Source organism: Glycine max, chromosome 9, assembly GCF_000004515.6.
Source record: "Glycine max cultivar Williams 82 chromosome 9, Glycine_max_v4.0, whole genome shotgun sequence".
In the NCBI taxonomy this organism is placed as follows: Eukaryota; Viridiplantae; Streptophyta; class Magnoliopsida; order Fabales; family Fabaceae; genus Glycine; species Glycine max.
The window spans coordinates 25,756,230-25,776,409 of NC_038245.2; the positions used below are offsets into that span (position 1 = coordinate 25,756,230).

At 35.7% G+C, this 20,180-nt stretch overlaps 1 protein-coding gene across 5 annotated transcripts; it reads left to right on the forward strand.

The window, feature by feature from the left end:
* The first annotated feature begins 780 nt into the window (after nt 1–780).
* Nucleotides 781–12,651, forward strand: LOC100783072 (zinc finger protein BRUTUS). Of its 5 annotated transcripts, none has more exons than XM_006587162.4 (15): nt 783–1,277; nt 4,122–4,331; nt 5,072–5,266; nt 5,349–5,707; nt 6,194–6,419; nt 6,652–6,820; nt 6,930–8,147; nt 8,302–8,473; nt 8,564–8,782; nt 8,852–8,989; nt 9,757–9,991; nt 10,079–10,138; nt 11,380–11,451; nt 12,126–12,218; nt 12,328–12,651. In XM_006587162.4, the coding sequence occupies exons 1-15, from the start codon at nt 951–953 to the stop codon at nt 12,340–12,342; spliced, it is 3,708 nt and encodes a 1,235-aa protein (XP_006587225.1). In that variant the 5' UTR covers nt 783–950; the 3' UTR covers nt 12,343–12,651. The 5 variants fall into 5 exon arrangements, 3 of the variants coding, with proteins under 3 accessions (XP_006587225.1, XP_003533925.1, XP_025979527.1); XM_026123742.2 differs by having other exon boundaries at nt 1,139–1,277; nt 4,141–4,331; XR_001382677.3 differs by lacking the exons at nt 12,126–12,218; nt 12,328–12,651 and adding an exon at nt 10,891–11,109 and having other exon boundaries at nt 782–1,277; nt 11,380–11,450.
* The last annotated feature ends 7,529 nt before the right edge of the window (nt 12,652–20,180 follow it).

Sequence of the window (20,180 nt, forward strand, 5' to 3'; positions counted from 1 at the left end):
AACAATGCTTAATTAAGAATGAATTGATAAAGAAACATTAACTAATTTATTAATGTAAAATTCAAGTAGAATTGTTTAATAGATAAAATTATAATATTCAACAGTATTTTGTGGGTTTCTCTAACTTATTTTAATTAATCAGTAAAAAATAACTTCTACTAATTAAAAATAAGATTAACTATTTCATCATAAATGATTGACATACATCTTTAAGATAATTAATGGTAAGTAATTACGCCAACATCTATAATTAAATTGTTTACTCCATTTTCACTTAGCATACCACCTTTATATTACATATACAATTTTAATTATTGTTATAATATACGTTTAGGTTATGGACCAGTTACGAGAGACCCAAAGAGCAACTTTACAGTAAAAATATGCATATTATGTTCATAATATTAAATTTTCACATATTTTTTAATATTGTATTAATTATATTGAATATTTAAATGAATTATGATATAAAATAATAATTATAAAAAAAATCAACTTTAAATGAGTATTTCATTCCTCCGAATTGAATTAAACTCTTTATAAATAAATTGAATTGAGTTATGTTTAATTTTTTTAAAACTAAATCAAAATAAATCAATCAAATTAATTACATCTTAAAATTTGATCAAAATCAACTTTAAATTCACGTGCAAACACCCTATTATTTAGTGCAAGATTTGATTTGAATTTGATTGCAAAATACCTACGTTTTGGCACGCGAAGAATGACATGTTGGAAGCCACGTGTGGTGTGGCAGCAATAAATAATGTCCCCTTCTCCTTTGCTCTATCTTCTTCAACAGTGCATGCCACGCATCAGAATTTCAGAGCCTCTCTCTCATACTTTTCTTCTTTCCGCAACACAAACACAAACGCTCCTCAGTTCCACGCTTTCTCACTTCGCTTGAATCTTCGTTTGTTTGCAAACAACACATTTTTTCACTCTTGAATATGGCGACGGCTGGTGGTGGCGGTGGTGGTGGCTGCGTGGCCGTAATGGCAGGCAGTTGTACTGTCTCCACTCCGTCGTCGAGTTACGGAGGCGGCGCGTGTTCTTCCAATTCCAAAGACACTCTCATCGAATCGCCGATTTTGATATTCTGTTTATTCCACAAAGCTATTAGCTCGGAGCTCCAGTCCCTCCACGCAACCGCCTTCGATTTCGTTTCCAACCGCCGCCATTCACAACCACACTCTCCCCTCAAAATCATGTCCTTCTCCCATCGCTGCCACTTCCTTCGCACTCTCTACAAGCACCACTGCAATGCTGAGGACCAGGTACACTCTTCTCTTCGTCAATGGAAGATGTTAGAGTTAATTTTAATTTTATATAGGCATATCTGATTTCAAGCATATGAAATGGTAAATAGTGTATTATTCACCGTCTATTTAAAGGATTCTTTTTTTACCCCCAATTATTTAATTATTGAGGAATTTTACTTTCAACTTTTTAATTTCACACATTTTATCTCGACTCTTAAAAACTTATGAATTTTACCTCAAATCATTTTTTCATTAATAAACACAGAAATTAGGGGTAAAATTTGATAAAAAAATAAAAAAAAAAGTTGAGGTTAAAATTTGACAAAAAATAAAAAGTTGATGTAAAATTTGTAAAAAAACAAAAAATTGTGAATAAAAAGTGTAATTATGTTAGGAGTAAAATGAAAGAGGATAAAATTTATAAGTTACTTAAAAGTTAGAGGTAAAATGCACAAATTAATTTGTTGGTCACTAAAAATTAAAAACTTGGGATAAAAGGAGCAATTAAGTATGTAATCTAATAATGACTTTCTCAATGATTAGATTAAAACTCATACAAATGATATCTAATTGACTGTACGTTGTGACACTCACGGTAAGAGAAATTAAACTAAAGTTTTTAAAAAAGTTTATTACATTTATTTGCATTTTCAATGAAATAAAATGTTTTTTAATTGTATTTTTATTGTAATAACTAATAAACGTTTTTGAAATAAAACTTTAATTGTTTGTGCGCTTAAAATCAACACTAAGTTGTAATTTCTAGTTTTTCAAATTCATGATTTTGGTTTCTTACTTTTTAATTGTAACATTTGGTCTCCTTAGTTTTATAAATAGGTGATTTTGGTTCCTTGATAAATTATTAACTATTAACTGTGATTAATAGAGATATTAAAGTAATTATAAATTAAATAAAAACTATTAATCATTAAAAAAATTTAATAAAAAATTATTAACCCTATCGTGGCTTGCTTCTGGTGGAATCATGTGTGGTGATGAATGTGCAAGGTGTTTGTAGAGAGAAGAGGAAGAACATAATGTTGTGAAGGATTAGAGTTAATATTATTTTATTAAAGTTTTTAATAATTAATGATTTTTAATTAATTTATAATTAACTTAATAATTCTATTAATCAGAATTATTTGTTAATAATCTATCAGGGAGACACCAAAATCACTAATTTATAAAACTAGGAGATCAAATATTATATAATTAAAAATCAGAGATCCAAAATCATGATTTTTAAAACTAGGAGGAACAAAATTACAATTTAACCAAAAATCAATTATTATAAAACTTGAGAGATATTTGTATTACACTCTTAACACTCTTTCTGAAATACTGTAGCCCTCACTAAACTGAAATACTGTGGCCATCGATAAATATGTGGGTTTAATCTCTAGATTAGAAGGACTATTTTATCCCATAGGAAATAATGGAAAATTTTATCCTAAGGCTTTGGATCCTTTCATGTTATTTAGCAACATGATATGGCTTCTATTTAGATAAATTTTTCATAAGTACTCATAGAAGAAAAGAAAAAGGTAAAATGATTTAGCTTTTCATAAGTTAAAATTAACTTATGCAGCTTAGATTTTAGAAAAGTTAAATTGATTTTAGTTTATACAAGAAATTCAATTTACTTTACCTTCTTATTTTTTTCTCCTACAAGTAATTATAGAAAAGTTTATCCAAACAGTATTATGATGATCATTTTATAGATGATATTGTTAGAGGTGATTATGTTTGATAAAAAAATGATGATAATTTTTTTATCAATAAGTGCTGTTGCCTACCATGATTGGTTGAAAAACACACCAGAGCAACTTTAGTACAAGCTGCATAAAAATAATGGATGCGCTTATGTTTCAGTGATAAAGTTAAAACTGGAAGAGAGATAGGGTTGCATACATGAGAGAAAGTTGTGTGTGCAAGCAATAGTTACTTATTGAAGAGGGGACCACACTTTTCACATGTAAATGTCGATCGAGTGTATCCAACTCTTTTGGTTTCAAATGTCGAGTGTGCAAGCAATTATATATATTTAACAAATTTCTCTTTCTCTTCAACATTGACATATGATATTACTCAATAACACGAGAGAAACTAAATCTAAGCCGACATTAACAAAATTTTTTTGGCCCTAATTCTCTTCAATATTGACATATGATATTACTCAATAACATGACAGGAACTGAATCTAAGCTGATATTAACAAAACTTTTTTGGCCCTAATTTTACAGTTTGTGTACTGATCATGGTTACTACCAAGTTGGCTTAACATACCGTCAGGACTTTTATTTCTGGAATTCACAAATAATATAAAAATTCCATTTTATTTTATTTTTTGGTTTTAAAAATTTATATAAAAAATGATGAAAAATATTTTTTTTAATTATTTTCTCTGTTTTCTTTCTAAAATTTGAGGTGTTCTTCACCTTGATAATTGTATAAACCATGATGGTAAAGTTGTAAACTGTTGACTGAATTTATAGCACAGAAGATGCAACGCAAGACACTTGTCCTTGCTAAGTAGTTGGGTTTGCTTGTGATAAACTTTAGAAATGTTTAATTTCGTTGATGCATTTTTAAAACAGATTCATGTATGAGGGGAAAATAATATAAGAAACAACAGAGAATGATTGGATAAAATTGTTGGAAAGGATCTCTGTTCTGTATAGAAAGATTCACCAAGTTTTGAAATAAAAAAAAAAAAAGAAAAAGCAGTCACTGGTTCTAATCGGTGTCCTGGATTCTGTGCATTTACTTACTATTAAGTTGTTTTACTTTGTCATTCATAGATTGTGTGGTTTTTTATAACCTGTCAAGCTTGTTACAATGTCTAACTGGGGTTTACAGGTCATATTTCCTGCCTTAGATAAACGAGTGAAGAATGTTGCACACACCTATTTTTTGGAACATGAGGGAGAGGGTCTTCTTTTTGATCAATTGTTTAAGTTGCCAAATTCCAATTTGCTAAATGAAGAGAGCTATGGAAGAGAATTAGCTTCTTGCATTGGAGCCCTTCGAACATCAATTTGCCAGCATATGTTTAAGGAAAAGGAACAGGTATAATTTTATCATTTTCCTGATTAATTTGTATCATCTTTCCCATGCTTAGACGTGCCAGACTTTTAGGTTTAGTGAGTTAGTGAGTTAGTTTAATTTAGGTTCAGTATTAAAGAACAATGCTTGTTGTACCATTTATTTTATTATTTATTTTCTTTCTCCATGTCTTCACTTAGATTGTTCCATTTTCCCAATAAATAAACAAATGAAAATATCTCAATGATTTATTGTGGGAAAAATAATTAAATGAGTCATACATGGACATAAAGGAAAATCAAGACATTGTTCCAAGTGATGTCTCTACCTGTTACTTTCTTGTATCGTGTATTTGCTCTAACAAATGGCTAATTTTATTTTCTTTGGGTTGGAATGAGTAATTTTTATTCACTTTGTAATCACCGATCAATTGAAGAAACTTTGATATAAAAATTCTTAAATCCAAAAGAAAAGAAAGAACTTTAATAGATACAGTAATTTCCTATTTTGTGTCAAAGGATCTTTTCTTCCAAATGAATGTACATATGTAAGCTATAAACAAACAATTCCTTATGATGTCATTTATATGCTGAAATTTGAATCTAATGGTGTTATGAAGAGGATATATTAATATCCATAATCAATGTGGTATATTAGGCGGCAAATTTTGTTTATAGTCAAATAATCACCAATTGCAAATCAGAGTTCATGATACATGATACTAAGTTCTACAAAATCCAATGTTCAGTCATTTCATTTGACAGGTCTTCCCTTTGGTTATTGAGAAATTTTCATCTGAAGAGCAGGGGTCATTGGTATGGCAATTTCTTTGTAGCATACCGGTCAAAATGATGGCAGAATTTCTTCCCTGGCTTGCTTCATATATATCATCTGATGAGTATCAAGGTCTGCTTAGTTGCTTGTGCACAATAATTCCCAAAGAGAAGCTTCTTCATCAGGTAAGTGTTCTTTATATTGCATGATGTAACAGGATGCTTTAATCAGAATGAAGTTTTCAACTTCAATTTGCTTGATGTCAAGGTCATCTTTGGATGGATGGAAGGACTAAAGATAAAACATAGAAAGTGCACGCATGATACCAAGGTTCAATGGAAGGATGTTGGTATGAGCAACTTACTCAGTCATAATGAAAAGGTGTATTCTATTTGTGGATCTTCCAAAACTGTCAAAAGGAAAAGGGTGGGGCTAAATGAAGATCCTACTAATTCAAATATATCATGCCCTTTAGATGAATTGTTACTTTGGCACAAGGCTATAAAGCAAGAATTGAGTGATTTAGCTGAGACAGCTAGAAAGATACAGCTATCTGAAGAATTTTCTAATTTGTCATCATTTAGTGGGAGGCTGCAATTTATAACTGAAGTCTGCATCTCCCATAGGTGTATATATTTACCCTGTATATCCCCGCCTTTACCTTTTCATGAGAAAGTGTGATGTGACTACATTTTGCATATTAATGGTCTTTGGACCACATAAAAGGAGAATCTGTTACCAGAAATGATTTGAGTGTGTGTGCATATGTTGCAAAGAGAGAGTTGTATATATGTATGTGTAAGCCACAGTTCAAGTTTATGAATCAGGACAGTGCAGATTTGTGAAATATTATTTACTATGTCTAAGATTTTTTACTATTAATACTGGGCCTGAAAAGGCTCCAAGAATTAGCATGTATACAGCAATATAGGAGAAAAGTTAGTTAGAGGAGAAAGAAAACTGGTCTTAGCTTATAACTTGGGTCCTAAGGAACTTCCCTTACATGGGAGCAATTTATCTTTTGTTTTCTGTCATAATACTAGTTTCGTGTCTTAATTTAACCTCTCTTTCTGCCTACATGCTAAATGAGCTTTTCGGTTTTTTGACTGAAGCATTGCTGAGGACAGAGTAATATTCCCTGCTATAAAAGCAGAGCTGCATTTTCTCCAAGACCACACAGATGAAGAACTCCAATTTGACAAGCTTAGGTGTCTGATAGATAGTATCCAAAGTGCTGGAGCTGACTCATCATCTGCTGAATTTTATTTTAAGTTGAGCTCCCATACCGAACAAATCACAGATACTATATTGAAGCACTTTGAAGACGAGGAAGCTCAGGTGAGAATATGTTTATTTAAAAAGTGACAAAGTGCTAGACCTACTTGGAGAGTGGTGATATATAATTGGCTAAGCTTTATTTATGCTTGTTCCGTGTTTGCCTAAATCTCAGGATTCATCTACTCTTTTCTAGAATGTCATATATCACTTCACCATATCATTTGGACATTTACATTAGTGCTTAAGCATCTCTTTCCTTGTGAGACATCTAACAAGAACACTGTGCTGGTAGGTTCTTCCACTGGCACGAAAATTATTTAGTCCCCAAAGGCAACGAGAATTACTTTATGAAAGCTTGTGCTCAATGCCCTTGAAATTGATTGAGTGCGTGTTACCATGGCTGGTTGGATCACTTAATCAAACTGAAGTTAGATCATTTCTTCAGAATATGTATATGGCAGGTGCAGTACTGATTCTTCACATAAACGTGTACTTCTCATTATCTGTTTACTAATGGATGGGGTTTTTCATTTTTTTATTCTGCTGCTGACATAGAGTTATGTGATGCAGCCCCAGCTACGGATCATGCATTGGTTACCCTTTTCTCTGGTTGGGCATGCAATGGATATTCTAGGAACAGTTGCTTCTATTCAAGCACAACAGGTTTATGTCCTGATAGGAGATTGATGGAAATACCATTTTGCATGTGTGAACCTTCATTCGGTCTCAATGAAAAATCTTCAGCCATTCAACAAGAAGATGAAAATGGCTGTATTGGACCAGTCAAGCATGGAAAGCCTGAATCAAAGCAAGACAATGATGTTGCTAACCTGATGGTAACTGGAAAAACCCTCAGCTCATCTCTTAATCAGTCTTGCTGTGTCCCTGAATTAAGGGTGAATGCAAGTAATCTAGGGCTTGGTTCTTTGGCCTTAACAAAGTCTCTGCGAGAACTATCTGATTACCCATCTGCACCTTCCCTCAATTCCAGTCTTTTTATGTGGGAAACCAATTTAGTCTCGGCTGACAATCAATGCATTGCACGGCCTATTGATAACATATTTAAATTTCACAAAGCCATACGGAAAGACTTGGAGTATTTAGATGTTGAATCTGTAAAACTCAATGATTGTGATGAAATTTTCATTCAGCAATTCACTGGTAGATTTTGCTTGTTGTGGGGTTTGTATAGAGCTCATAGTAACGCTGAGGATGATATAGTATTTCCAGCATTAGAATCAAAAGATAATCTTCACAATGTGAGCCATTCTTACACTTTGGATCACCAGCAGGAAGAGAAGTTGTTTTTAGATATCTCTTCTGGACTCACTCAGCTTACTCAATTACATGAATTGCTATATAAAAAGAATTGGTCTGATCATATAACTAATTGTTTCTCTAATTATGCTGGTTGCTATGATATTGATACTGTACAAAATTACAACGAGCTCTCTACAAAGATTCAGGGCATGTGCAAATCTATCAGAGTGACACTAGATCAACATATTCTCAGGGAGGAACTTGAGTTATGGCCATTGTTTGATAGACACTTTTCTCTGGAAGAACAGGATAAAATTGTTGGTCATATAATTGGTACTACAGGGGCAGAGGTTCTCCAGTCAATGCTGCCATGGGTAACTTCTGCTCTCGCACAAGACGAGCAAAACAAAATGATAGATACATTGAAACAGGCTACCAAAAACACTATGTTCTGTGAGTGGCTTAATGAATGGTGGAAAGGACCTGCTTCATCTTTAAATATCACTACACCAGGAGATTACTCACTAGGTTTGATGCTTTCTTCAAAATACTGTTTCTAAATTCTCAAACTAATTCACTCTGAAGCTGGAAAATATGCAGTGAAGTTAGAACTTAAACTTTACAACTCCAATATTTGAATGCTACAATATGGGATGTGTCTCATGTACTCATAAATATTTAGGTACTGATGCATATGAAGATTCAGAGCATAGCTTTCTTGCATTCCGACCTGGATGGAAAGATATATTCAGGATGAACCAGAATGAACTTGAATCAGAAATAAGAAAAGTTTCTCAAGATTCAACTCTTGATCCAAGAAGAAAAGCATATCTTATTCAAAATCTAATGACCAGGTCTGTTTCTTCTCTAACATTTTACAAACATTATGCAAAGTGACACTGATATGCTTTTCTTCTGTTTTGTTCAATGTTTGGTCATTTTAGTCGCTGGATAGCTTCTCAGCAGAAGTCGTCTCAATCATTGGGAGTTGAATCTTCAAAAGGAGATATATTGGAAACTTCACTTTCGTTTCATGATCCAGAGAAAAAAATATTTGGATGTGAGCATTACAAAAGAAATTGTAAACTCCGTGCTGCTTGCTGTGGAAAACTATTCACGTGTCAGTTCTGTCACGACAAAGTTAGTGACCATTTGATGGATAGGTAATTTTTTCGGAATGTGTTATTGACCTGTGTTGGTGTTCATAAAATTTATCAGTAATGTGTTTGCAGGAAGGCTACAACTGAGATGATGTGCATGCAGTGCCAGAAAATACAGCCTGCTGGACCAGTTTGTGCAACACCTTCCTGTGGCAGTCTCTTGATGGCAAAGTACTACTGTAGTATTTGCAAACTTTTTGATGATGAAAGGTATATGATATCATCAAAATCTGTCACTCTTTTATAATTATTTAGTCTATATAGCTTGGTAAAAGAGAGCCGATGAAATCATGAAACCTTTAGGCTAATGTTGTAAGAACAACTTTATCCTTAATTTTCCTTATGTGTGCATATTGTTACATGCTAGACTTATTAGTTATTACAAATCAAAATGATGGATTAAGCTAGGTGTTCTAAGTATCCTAAAATGAAAAGTCGAAATGAAGTTTGTTAGGACCCACCCCTTTTCATAATGGGTTGGGTCTCTAATCTAATCAAGCAAAAACGTAGAGTGACAGAGAGAGAGAAAAGAAAAGGGAAAGAATGAATCTTGCATTATCAATTAAGGGAAGAAGAAACCAAGTACCCGCAGGTACCCAAAAGAAGCAATTCTCCTTTTACACTGGAACTCCAGTCAACAAATACAAAATCATGCTCTCTATTCCTACCTCAAGGGCTTATTTATATGCTTCTCTTAATTACTTTCCTAAACAACTATTTGTTTCCCCTTTTGCCCTTCATCCTATAATAAACCTGAAGGGTCTGTTTGGGAAACTCAGACACTGGTCTAACAAAGTTCATAGAATCCAAGTTTATGCTTCAAGAAATTGTATAAATGGTTTCTTTTTGTACTTAATTCACCAATCATTTTGGTATACAGGTTTGGTTCCTTATTGATGGTCTTGCTTTGTTTATTTTTAATGACACTGGTGAACTACTTTAATTCTTATCATGTTATATCCACTTCAATTTTACAGGACTGTTTATCATTGCCCTTTCTGCAATCTATGCCGTCTGGGAAAGGGACTTGGTGTTGACTTCTTTCACTGCATGCAGTGTAATTGTTGCATGTCAAAGAAATTGGTTGATCACATATGCCGGGAAAAGGGTTTAGAAACAAACTGCCCCATCTGCTGTGATTTTTTGTTCACATCCAGTGAATCTGTCAGAGCTCTCCCTTGTGGACATTTCATGCATTCTGCTTGTTTTCAGGTCATTGTCATGCTTTTATTCTTTCCTGTCAAATTGTTGAATGTAATTATCATAAAACTTTAAGTTATGCATTCTTCCCTGTTTCAGGCATACACATGTAGCCACTACATCTGTCCAATTTGTAGCAAATCTATGGGAGATATGTCGGTATGAGATTCACTTACAAAACTCCACAATGCTTATTCCATCTAACTTTAAATTATATCCCTGAGAATTCAATACTGTTTTTATTTGCATTGAGAATTCAATACTGCTCGCATGATAGGAGTGTGGAGATAATATTCACTTTACATTCTAAAAGCCCAAAGGGAAACAAGCTCAACACTCATTTGCACATGGACCATTGAATTAACAAAAATCGTTGAATAAAATTATGATGGTACTTGGTAGAATATTTTTGTAAAAGAAACGTTTTCAATTAAGACAATTATCTGGTATCATTTTGATTGCCTCTTGTTTGGGAAATTTAATTTCTTGGACATGAACCCGACAACAGGATATTATTGTCAACATCACCAGACAAGGGAAAGTTTCCTAACCAAATTAACCCAACCAACCCGAATCAAGCAGAAGAGAAAATTCCAGGTTGATTCGGATCATTGGTTTAGTTTGGATTTTAAAATAACAAACCCAAAGTCGGTTCAGGGCTTTAGGTATTGGATTTGAACATGAAGAACCTGAACCAACCCCAATCTGTACTATTTTACAAAATTTTGAATTTTTATATTGTTTAATTTTAATTCTATAGTTTTATGTTGTGTAATTCTATAATTCCTACTCTTGATATTATTCATTAGTTTTCTTTCATTTTATTATGATTTCCTATATTTTCTATATTTTTCTTTGTTATTATTATTATTTTATTAGGTGATCTGATGACCCAATCTGAACGTGATCAGGATGGTACAGTTTGGGTCGCCAATTTTTTGTGAAGAATCTAATCGAACCCAAACTGATTAACATTGATCATTAAGGTTGGTTCGGATACAGTTGCCATCAAGCTTTGAATAATCCAATACAACCCAAACCAATTAACATTGATCTGTTTGGAACTGAATATCCTCTAAACCCGAACCAATCCGACTCATGACCACGCCTAAAATAAATAGTTGTAGCTGGTGAGAACACTTTTATTTAAGTTACTATATTTTTTTTATCATAATAGACATACTTTTAAAGTACTAAATACTATAAGCCCAATGAAATCAAGAAAAATCTATTACAAATTTGTTGTTATTTAAATTTATTTTGAAATATATATGATATTTAGGCATTTCCACACAACTGTCTCCTGTCTCCAAAAATTCTAGTTTAAGATGCTGCTAGCGTATTACAGAAGCTGCTATAATTTTTAAATTTTTTTATGTTGCTTCTATAATCATTTATAGGTTTACTTTGGCATGCTTGATGCTCTACTGGCTTCTGAGGAACTCCCAGAAGAATATCGGAATCAATGTCAGGTGAAAAATATTTACAGTAGTACTACTAGTACAGCTCTTGAAGCTGAAAGTAAATTACTCAAACCTTTTTAAAAGTTTCACTCAGTTAATCTTGTTATTTTGATAAGCACGTTAAGAAATTAGTCAAGAAATTAATAAATAGGTTTTTTTATTTATAAAAATTACTGTGGGAGTACATTGGAAATTACAGTTAGGGTGCATTGATAGCACTTTCATAAAAAATTTCTTTTAATTTCTTAACCAATAATATCCTAAAGGTATCTGTTAGAATTTTTTTAATTATTACATTTGCTCTTTTTATAATCACTTTTGTCTTCTTAAATGTTTTGTTTGAAAGTAAGCTGTTTCACAAAAAAATCTGCAACTTATGGTATTTGGAGCCAAAGATATATAAAACCCATTTATCAGTTTTAAAACTACAAACCCAAAGTTTGTTCAGAAAAACACTTTTGGCTTAAATTTGACTGTCAAAACTGATAAATGGGTGGTTATAAAACCGGTCTGTTGCTGGATATATCATTTTAAAAAAAAAAAAGATCTTAGTGCATTTTCATTTCAGAAATGTTGGATTAATCAATTCAGAAAGATGAAGAGAAACAAATGAAAAGAATCAATTTCTTGGTACAATTTGAAGATCTAAACTTAATTGTGATACCTGATTTTTTATATCACAGGATATACTTTGCAATGACTGCCATGAGAAGGGTACTGCACCATTTCATTGGCTATACCACAAGTGTGGGTTTTGCGGATCTTACAACACAAGGGTAATTTGAATTGAACTCGAGTTTCGATTGCTCTAATATCAAACTTGTGATGACTCTATCTCAAGTGCATTTTGTGTAAACAAAATATGTGCATGACTCTCTTGATCAGAACGAAAACAATTAACCAACTGATGAGTAACAACAAAGAGCTACAAGCAGCAAAGCCCAATGTGAGTAACAGCAAGGAGTTGCAAACAGCAAGGCCCAAGAGGCAAAGCCACACTCCTAGTCATTTGAAGGATTACGTATTAGTTGCATAATCATTCACGTGCGCATGCAAGTTAGTAGGAGCTGCACTTGTATCTTCTAGAAGCTTAGGGAATAAGGAATATTATTGTTGAATCTGTTAGCTTTCTGTTAGGTCGTTAGTATCCTGTGGCTCACATGTAGTAACAGTAATCTCTATAAATGTAAGGGAAGCGCTTGTGAAGGATATTAAGAAAAGCATTATCACAACTCTCTCTCTCTCTCTCTTTTCTATCTTCACGTCACAAGGTGGTTACTTGGTCTTGTAGCCAAGTACCTAACATTGGTGCTTTCATTCTCTTCCGCCAATGCCGACGCTACGCAATCTAAAACCAATGTCGATCGTTGGGAGGATGCCTTCGTGTAGCTTTCCTCGTCCATGTGATATGAACCTTCATTGCACAAAGGCTGACTTAGGATCGTCTAGGATTAAACCTTGATAGAAAATGCGGAAATTGATTAAGGAAAGGATGGAAAATAAGGTGGTTAATTTCGTGGGTCTTAATAAGGTGGTTCTTGACATAAAATGGAATAATGAGATGAGAAAACGTAGGTTAAGTGGTGGCTGGACAGAAATATAGAAATGACAATAACTCAAGCTAAAGGGCTCAAAATGAGATGATTCCAAAACAAGGTGAAAGGTCTTGTTTTGAAATTCAATTTAGGCTCAAGAATCACTTAATTTGAGTGCGTAAAACGAGAGTTATGGCCACGAGATAATTCTGGGTAGAAGTGAATTTTCTGGAATTGTGGTTTGAAAGAACAAGGTTAAAGATGAAAGGAAGGAAAAAATCACTCTTTCCGGCGAGGGCAACACACAAAGGTTGTGAAAGTCCTTTGATACAGGCAGGGTGTTCTTGAATCACTCAAGAACTTGGGAGAATCACTCTCACTAAGATAAAAGAGATAAACTCTAATTTTTTGAATAAAACTCAACTTGTGTTTATTGATAAAATGGTTCAGCTTATATAGAAGCTTTACAACAGATTTTAGTAATGACCCACTAACCTAGAATTAAAATAACTTAATGCCATTAACCTAGGGAATTAAAAGAACTTAATGGCTGAGTGTAACTGAAATTGTGGCAACCAAAAGTCACCCCCAACAGCCAACAAGTCAGCCACCATTTGGTCTCCCAAAAGGCTGATGTCTAGGTTGCCAATTGGGCCCTTATTGCAACTTGAACTAACCTAACTAAAACCCTTTTAGTTGATTAACCCAAAACATATTTTTGGTCAGCCAACTTTAGAAGGATTGGGACATTATTTAGACAAACTAAACACTCTAAAATTGAGACAAAGTGGTGCCATTTAGTCCTCCTCCATTTGGGCCATGATACAACTCACAACCTTGGACTTTTCTCCTTGAAACTTGGGCTTGTATTCAAATAGTATGGACAACACTTGTTGAAGAGCTTCCTTGGCTTTCCTTGCTCTAGCCCTTGTCATAGGTCCTCCAAGTCCTTCAAGTGGATCCTTGCCCTTGCTCTTGGTCATGTCCTCATCATTCTCTCCCGCTTAAGAAGGATTTGTCCTCAAATCGGATTCTCCATCTGCATCAAAAAGAGATAAGTCAGAGACATTGAAGGTGGAACTAACATTGTACTCACCGGGCAGCTCAACTTTGTAAGCATTGTCATTGATTCTTTCAAGCACTTGAAATGGTCCATCTCCCCTTGGTTGAAGCTTTGATTTCCTTTGTTCCGGAAACCTTTCTTTTCTCATGTGCACCCAAACCCAATCTCCGGGTTCGAAGACAACCTTCTTTCTCCCTTTGTTGGCTTGTTTAGCATAGCTTTTATTTTTCCTCTCAATTTGATCTTTGACTCTCTCATGAAGCTTCTTCACATAGTCCGCCTTTGCTTGACCTTCTTTATGCTTAAAAACAGAAACATTAGGCATAGGCAAAAGATCAAGAGGAGTTAGTGGGTTAAAACCATAAACAACTTCAAAAGGAGAACAATTAGTGGTGCTATGAACAACTCTATTGTAAGCAAATTCAACAAGGGGTAAACAAGCTTCCCAAGTTTTTAAGTTCTTCCTCAAAACTGTCCTAAGCAAAGTTCTCAAAGTCCTATTAACAACTTCCATTTGCCCATCGGTTTGTGGGTGACAAGTGGTTGAAAATAACAATTTAGTGCCCAACTTGATCCACAAAGTCCTCCAAAAATGGCTTAGGAACTTAGAGTCCCTATCACTAACAATGCTCCTTGGCAAACCATGGAGTCTCACAATCTCCTTGAAAAACAAATCAGCCACATGGGAAGCATCATCAACTTTTTTACATGGAATAAAATGAGCCATTTTAGAAAACCTATCAACAACCACAAAAATGGAATCTCTACCATTGCTTGTTATTGGCAGCCCCAAAACAAAATCCATGGATAAATCAATCCAAGGATACTCCGGAATTGGCAATGGAGTATACAATCCATGAGGCTTTACCTTAGACTTTGCCTTTTTACATACAATGCAATGTTCACAAAATTTCTGCACATCCTTTTTCATATGAGGCCAATAAAAATGTTCTTGGAATGTTTCTAAAGTCTTTTGGACCCCAAAATGCCCCATTAAACCTCCTTCATGTGCTTCACAAACAAGAAAATTTCTAGTAGAACATTTAGGCACACACAATTTTTTTTCTTTGAAAAGAAAGCCTTCATGTCTAAAGAAACCATTTTCTGAAATTTTTTCACAATTTTTAAAAATTTCTCCAAAAGTTTCATCATTTTAATACATGCTTTTCAAACATTCAAGACCAATCAATTTTGTTTCAAGCATAGAAAGTAATGCATGAGGCCGAGAAAGAGCATCGGCTACAATATTACCTTTTCCCTTTTTATGTTTGATAACATAAGGGAATTGCTCTAGGAATTCCACCCACTTCGCATGCCTTTTGTTAAGCTTGCCTTGCCCCTTGATATATTTGAGGGACTCATGGTCACTATGAATGACAAATTCCTTGGGATAAAGGTAGTGTTGCCATGTTTTCAAAGCCCGTACTAAGGCATACAACTCCTTATCATAAGTTGAATAGTTAAGGGTAGGACCACTTAACTTTTCACTAAAATAAGCAATTGGATGGCCTTCTTGCATCAACACAGCCCCAATCCCAACATTTGAAGCATCACACTTAATTTCAAAAGATTTTTGAAAGTTTGGCAACGAAAGTATGGGGGCATTAGTTAGCTTTTGCTTAAGAACATTGAAAGCTTCTTCTTGTTTCTCTCCCCATTTGAAACCAACATTTTTCTTGAGCACTTCATTGAGAGGTGCTGCCAATGTGCTAAAATCCTTCACAAATCGTCTATAAAAACTTGCTAAGCCATGAAAACTCCTCACCTCAGTCACAGACTTAGGTGTAGGCCATTCTTGAATAGCCCTAACCTTATCCTCATCAACTTGCACTCCTTTTGAACTCACAACAAAACCAAGAAACACAACATGGTTAGTACAAAAGATGCATTTTTCAAGATTGGCATACAATTGTTCTTCTCTAAGCACAATCAAGACAGATTTTAAATGATCAATATGCAAATCAAGTGAAGTGCTATAGATAAGAATATCATCAAAGTACACCACAACGAACTTTCCTATGAACTCTCTCAAGATATGGTTCATTAATCTCATGAAAGTGCTAGGAGGGTTAGTTAGGCCAAAAGGCATAACCAACCATTCATACAAACCATATTTTGTTTTAAAAGCAGTTTTCCATTCATCCCCTTCTCTAATCCTAATTTGATTGTATCCACTTTTTAAATCGATTTTAGAGAAGTAACATGCACCATGCAATTCATCAAGCAAATCATCAAGCCTAGGTATAGGATGCCTATATTTAATGGTGATGTTATTAAGGGCTCTACAATCGGAACACATGCGCCATGTCCCATCCTTTTTAGGGACCAAAATCACTGGGACAACACAAGGACTCATACTATCTCTTACCCAACCTTTGCTAATGAGTTCATCCACTTGTCTTTGAATCTCTTTGGTTTCTTGTGGATTACTTCTATAGGCTGGCCTATTGGGCTAAGAAGCTCCCGGAATGAGATCAATTTGATGCTCAATTCCCCTCAAAGGTGGTAGTCCACTTGGCACATTTGGTGGAAACATGTCTTGAAAATCCTGCAAAAGAGTTTTAACACTAGAAGGCACTTCAAAATCATCAAAAGTGTTAGTGGTCAGAATCTGATTTTTGCAAAACAAGATATATAGTGACTGTTTAGCACGAAACAACCTCTTGACCTCACTTTTTGTGGCTAAATAGCTCTCCCTCACTTCAAGTGTTTCACTCTTCTTTTGTTCACTCTTTTTCCTCTCAAGTGTTTCCCTCTTTTTCTCACTCTCAAGTGTTTTGCTCACTTTTTCTTTTTCTCTTTTCTCTTGAAGAAGTTTTTTTCTCATTTTCTTTTGATCCTCACACACTTCTTGTGGACTCAATGGCTTGAGCACAATCTTTTTGTCTTGGTGCATGAAAGAGATCTTGTTGGTGTAACCGTCATGATTGACTCTTTTATCAAATTGCCATGGTCTCCCAAGTAAGTGACTGGCCTCCATAGGAACAGCATCACAAAGCACCTTATCATTGTATTTCCCAATGGAAACGTCCACTTCAACTTGCTGCCTCACTTGCACCTCCCCACCCTTACTAAGCCATTGAAGTTTGTATGGCCTAGGATGTGGTTTAGTAGCTAAATTTAGCTTTGACACTAATCTAGCACTAGCCACATTGGTGCAACTACCTCCATCAATGATCACCATGCACACCTTGCCATTGATTAAACATCTAGTGTGAAAGATGTTTTCTCTTTGGCTCTTCTCCTCATGCTTCAATTGACTACCAAGTAACCGCCTAATCATGAACAAATCTCCCTCCGGAGTCTCCTCTTCCTCTACGTACTCACTCTCCTCTTCCTCTTCAACATCAGATTCACTTATATATTCTCCATCTCTAAGAACCATGGACCTTTTGTTAGGGCACTCATAAGCATAGTGTCCTAGGCCTTGGCACTTGAAACACTTCACATCTCTACTCCTTTTAGAGGGTTCCTCTTGGGACTTTGAGCAAATTTTTGATGGGATAGGTGTGGAACTACTAGAAGTAGTAGCCCCATCTTTCTTACCTTTGTCTTTCCAACTAGAAGAACCAAAGTTGGTAAAACTCCTCTTAGCCACTCCTTTCCTTTTTAATTGTTGCTCTATACTTGGTTTGCTTTGTTGAGCAAATAATCCATTTCAACAAACTCCTGCAGCTCAACAATATCACAGATATCATTAGTCAAACCATTAAGAAATCGAGCCATAGTTACCTTCTCATCTTCTTCAATCTTTGCTTGAATCATGAGCACATCAATTTCCTTGAAATACTCCTCAACCCCCTTGTTGCCTTGGGTTAGTTTTTGGAGCTTGAATTTCAAGTCCCTTGAGTAACTAGCAGGCAAATACCGCTTCCTCATTATCTTTTTCATCTTCGTCCATGTATCAACCATTGGCTCTTCATTTCTTGCTCTCTCCTTTTGTAGATTGTTCCACCACACAAGAGCATAGTCGGAAAACTTCGTGGCGGCAAGCTTCACCTTTTGGTCCTCCTCATAGTTGTTGCATGAGAAAACATGCTCTATTTTCATCTCCCACTCCAAGTAGGCCTCCGGATCATTCTTTCCCTTAAAGGGAGGAATGTTGGGCCATTATTTAGACAAACTAAACACTTTAAAATTGAGACAAAGTGGAAGTCCTCCTCCATTTGGGACATGATACAACTCACAACCTTGAACTTTTCTCCTTGAAACTTGGGCTTGTATTCAAATAGTATGGACAACATTTGTTGAAGAGCTTGCTTGGCTTTCCTTGCTCTAGCCCTTGTCATATGTCCTCCAAGTCCTTCAAGTGGATCCTTGCCCTTGCTCTTGGTCATGTCCTCATCACCATGACTTCGAAGTTCGACGAGCTTCTCCATCGTATGAATCAATTGGAGACCTCACATACCAATCCTCACGTTCCATCAGCATTTGTTGGCCCTTCCTTCGCCGCAACTACAAACTCTGCCTATCGGTTGAAACTGGAGGTTCCTCGCTTCGATGGATCCGATCTAGAGGGATGGATATTCAAGATCACACAATTCTTTGAATATCACGTAACACCAAACCATGATCGTCTCACAATCGCTTCGTTCTACATGAAAGGTCCTACATTAGAATGGTTTCAATGGATGTAACGCAATGGCTAATTGTCATCTTGGTCAGCTTTTCTACATGTGATCCACGCGCGGTTTTCATCTTCAGCTTATGAGGATCCTACTGGTGTATTGTGTAAATTGACGCAGCGGTCAACTATTTCTGCTTACCTTTCGGAGTTTGAAGCTCGTGCTCACCGAATCATCGGCCTTCCAGCGTCGTTTGTGCTCAGTTGTTTTGTATCGGGATTGAGCCCTGCTATTCGACGGGAAGTGCAAGTCATGTAGCCTCACTCTTTGGCTCAAGCTGTTTCGTTCGCAAGACTCCATGAGGAGAAGTTGTTAGATAGTCGCCGATCGGCAGTTCGAACCCTTACGACTACTACCAATATCTCCCTTCCTTCACGACCTTTGCCCTTTCCAACCATTAATTCTCCTGAATCACCTCTACTTCCTTTCGTGACCAAACCTCACTCCTCCACCATTCCTTTCAAACGGTTGACTCCGACTGAATTAGCTCTTCGTCGAGAACAAGGCCTATGCTTTAACTATGACGAGAAATACTCTCGAGGTCATAAATGTGCTTCCTCTTTGTTCTTGTTTGTGACCGAGGAGGATGAGTGTCCCTAGGAACTCGATCCCGGACCCTTGTCGCCAATTCCTCTTTGTTCCTCTCAAGACACGTCACCAGCGTAGATCAGTCCGCATGTGCTCTCAGGCTAAGGAACTCCGGAAAGCTTACGCGTCACAGGCTTAATCGAGAATCACCGCGTCTAGATTCTCATTGATGGCGGGAGTACGCGTAATTTCCTACAACAGGAGTTGGTCTCCTCCCTGAATTCACTCCCTCAAAATACTTCGACGTTGCGAGTAATGGTGGGCAATGGGGAGGAACTGCAGTGCAACCAGGTGTGTATGGACGTCTCAGTATACATTCAGAAGCATAATTTCATGGTGGATTTTCATGTGCTGCCAATTCGAGGTGCCGACGTAGTATTAGGAGTGCAGTGGCTCAAATCACTGGGGCCTGTCCTAACGGACTATACATCTCTTACTATGAAATTCATTTATGGTGGCAAGTTGATCGAGCTTACAGGGGATCGTGATATGACTATTGATCAAATATCGCCATCACAGTTGCGTCATCTCATGGATACAAGTAATACTAGCATTTATTTTCACATTCAAATGGAGCCCCACACCACTACATCGTTGCCTTTGGCTCATCCTATACCAACATTTCAGAATCTCCTCGCCAAATACTCCTCCCTATTCCAACCATTGATGACCTTACCTCCATCTTGACCCACAGACCACACCATCAACCTTGTCCTTAACTCAGCCCCTGTTAAAGTTAGACCCTACCACTATCTTTACTATCAAAAGCAAGAGATTGAGAACCAAGTTGCATCTATGCTTTGACAAGGTCATATACAACATAGTTCGAGCCCTTTCTCTTCTCCTGTTTTGTTAGTGAAGAAACACGATGAAATGTGGCATTTTTGTGTTGATTATAGGGCACTCAATGCTATTACGGTACACGAT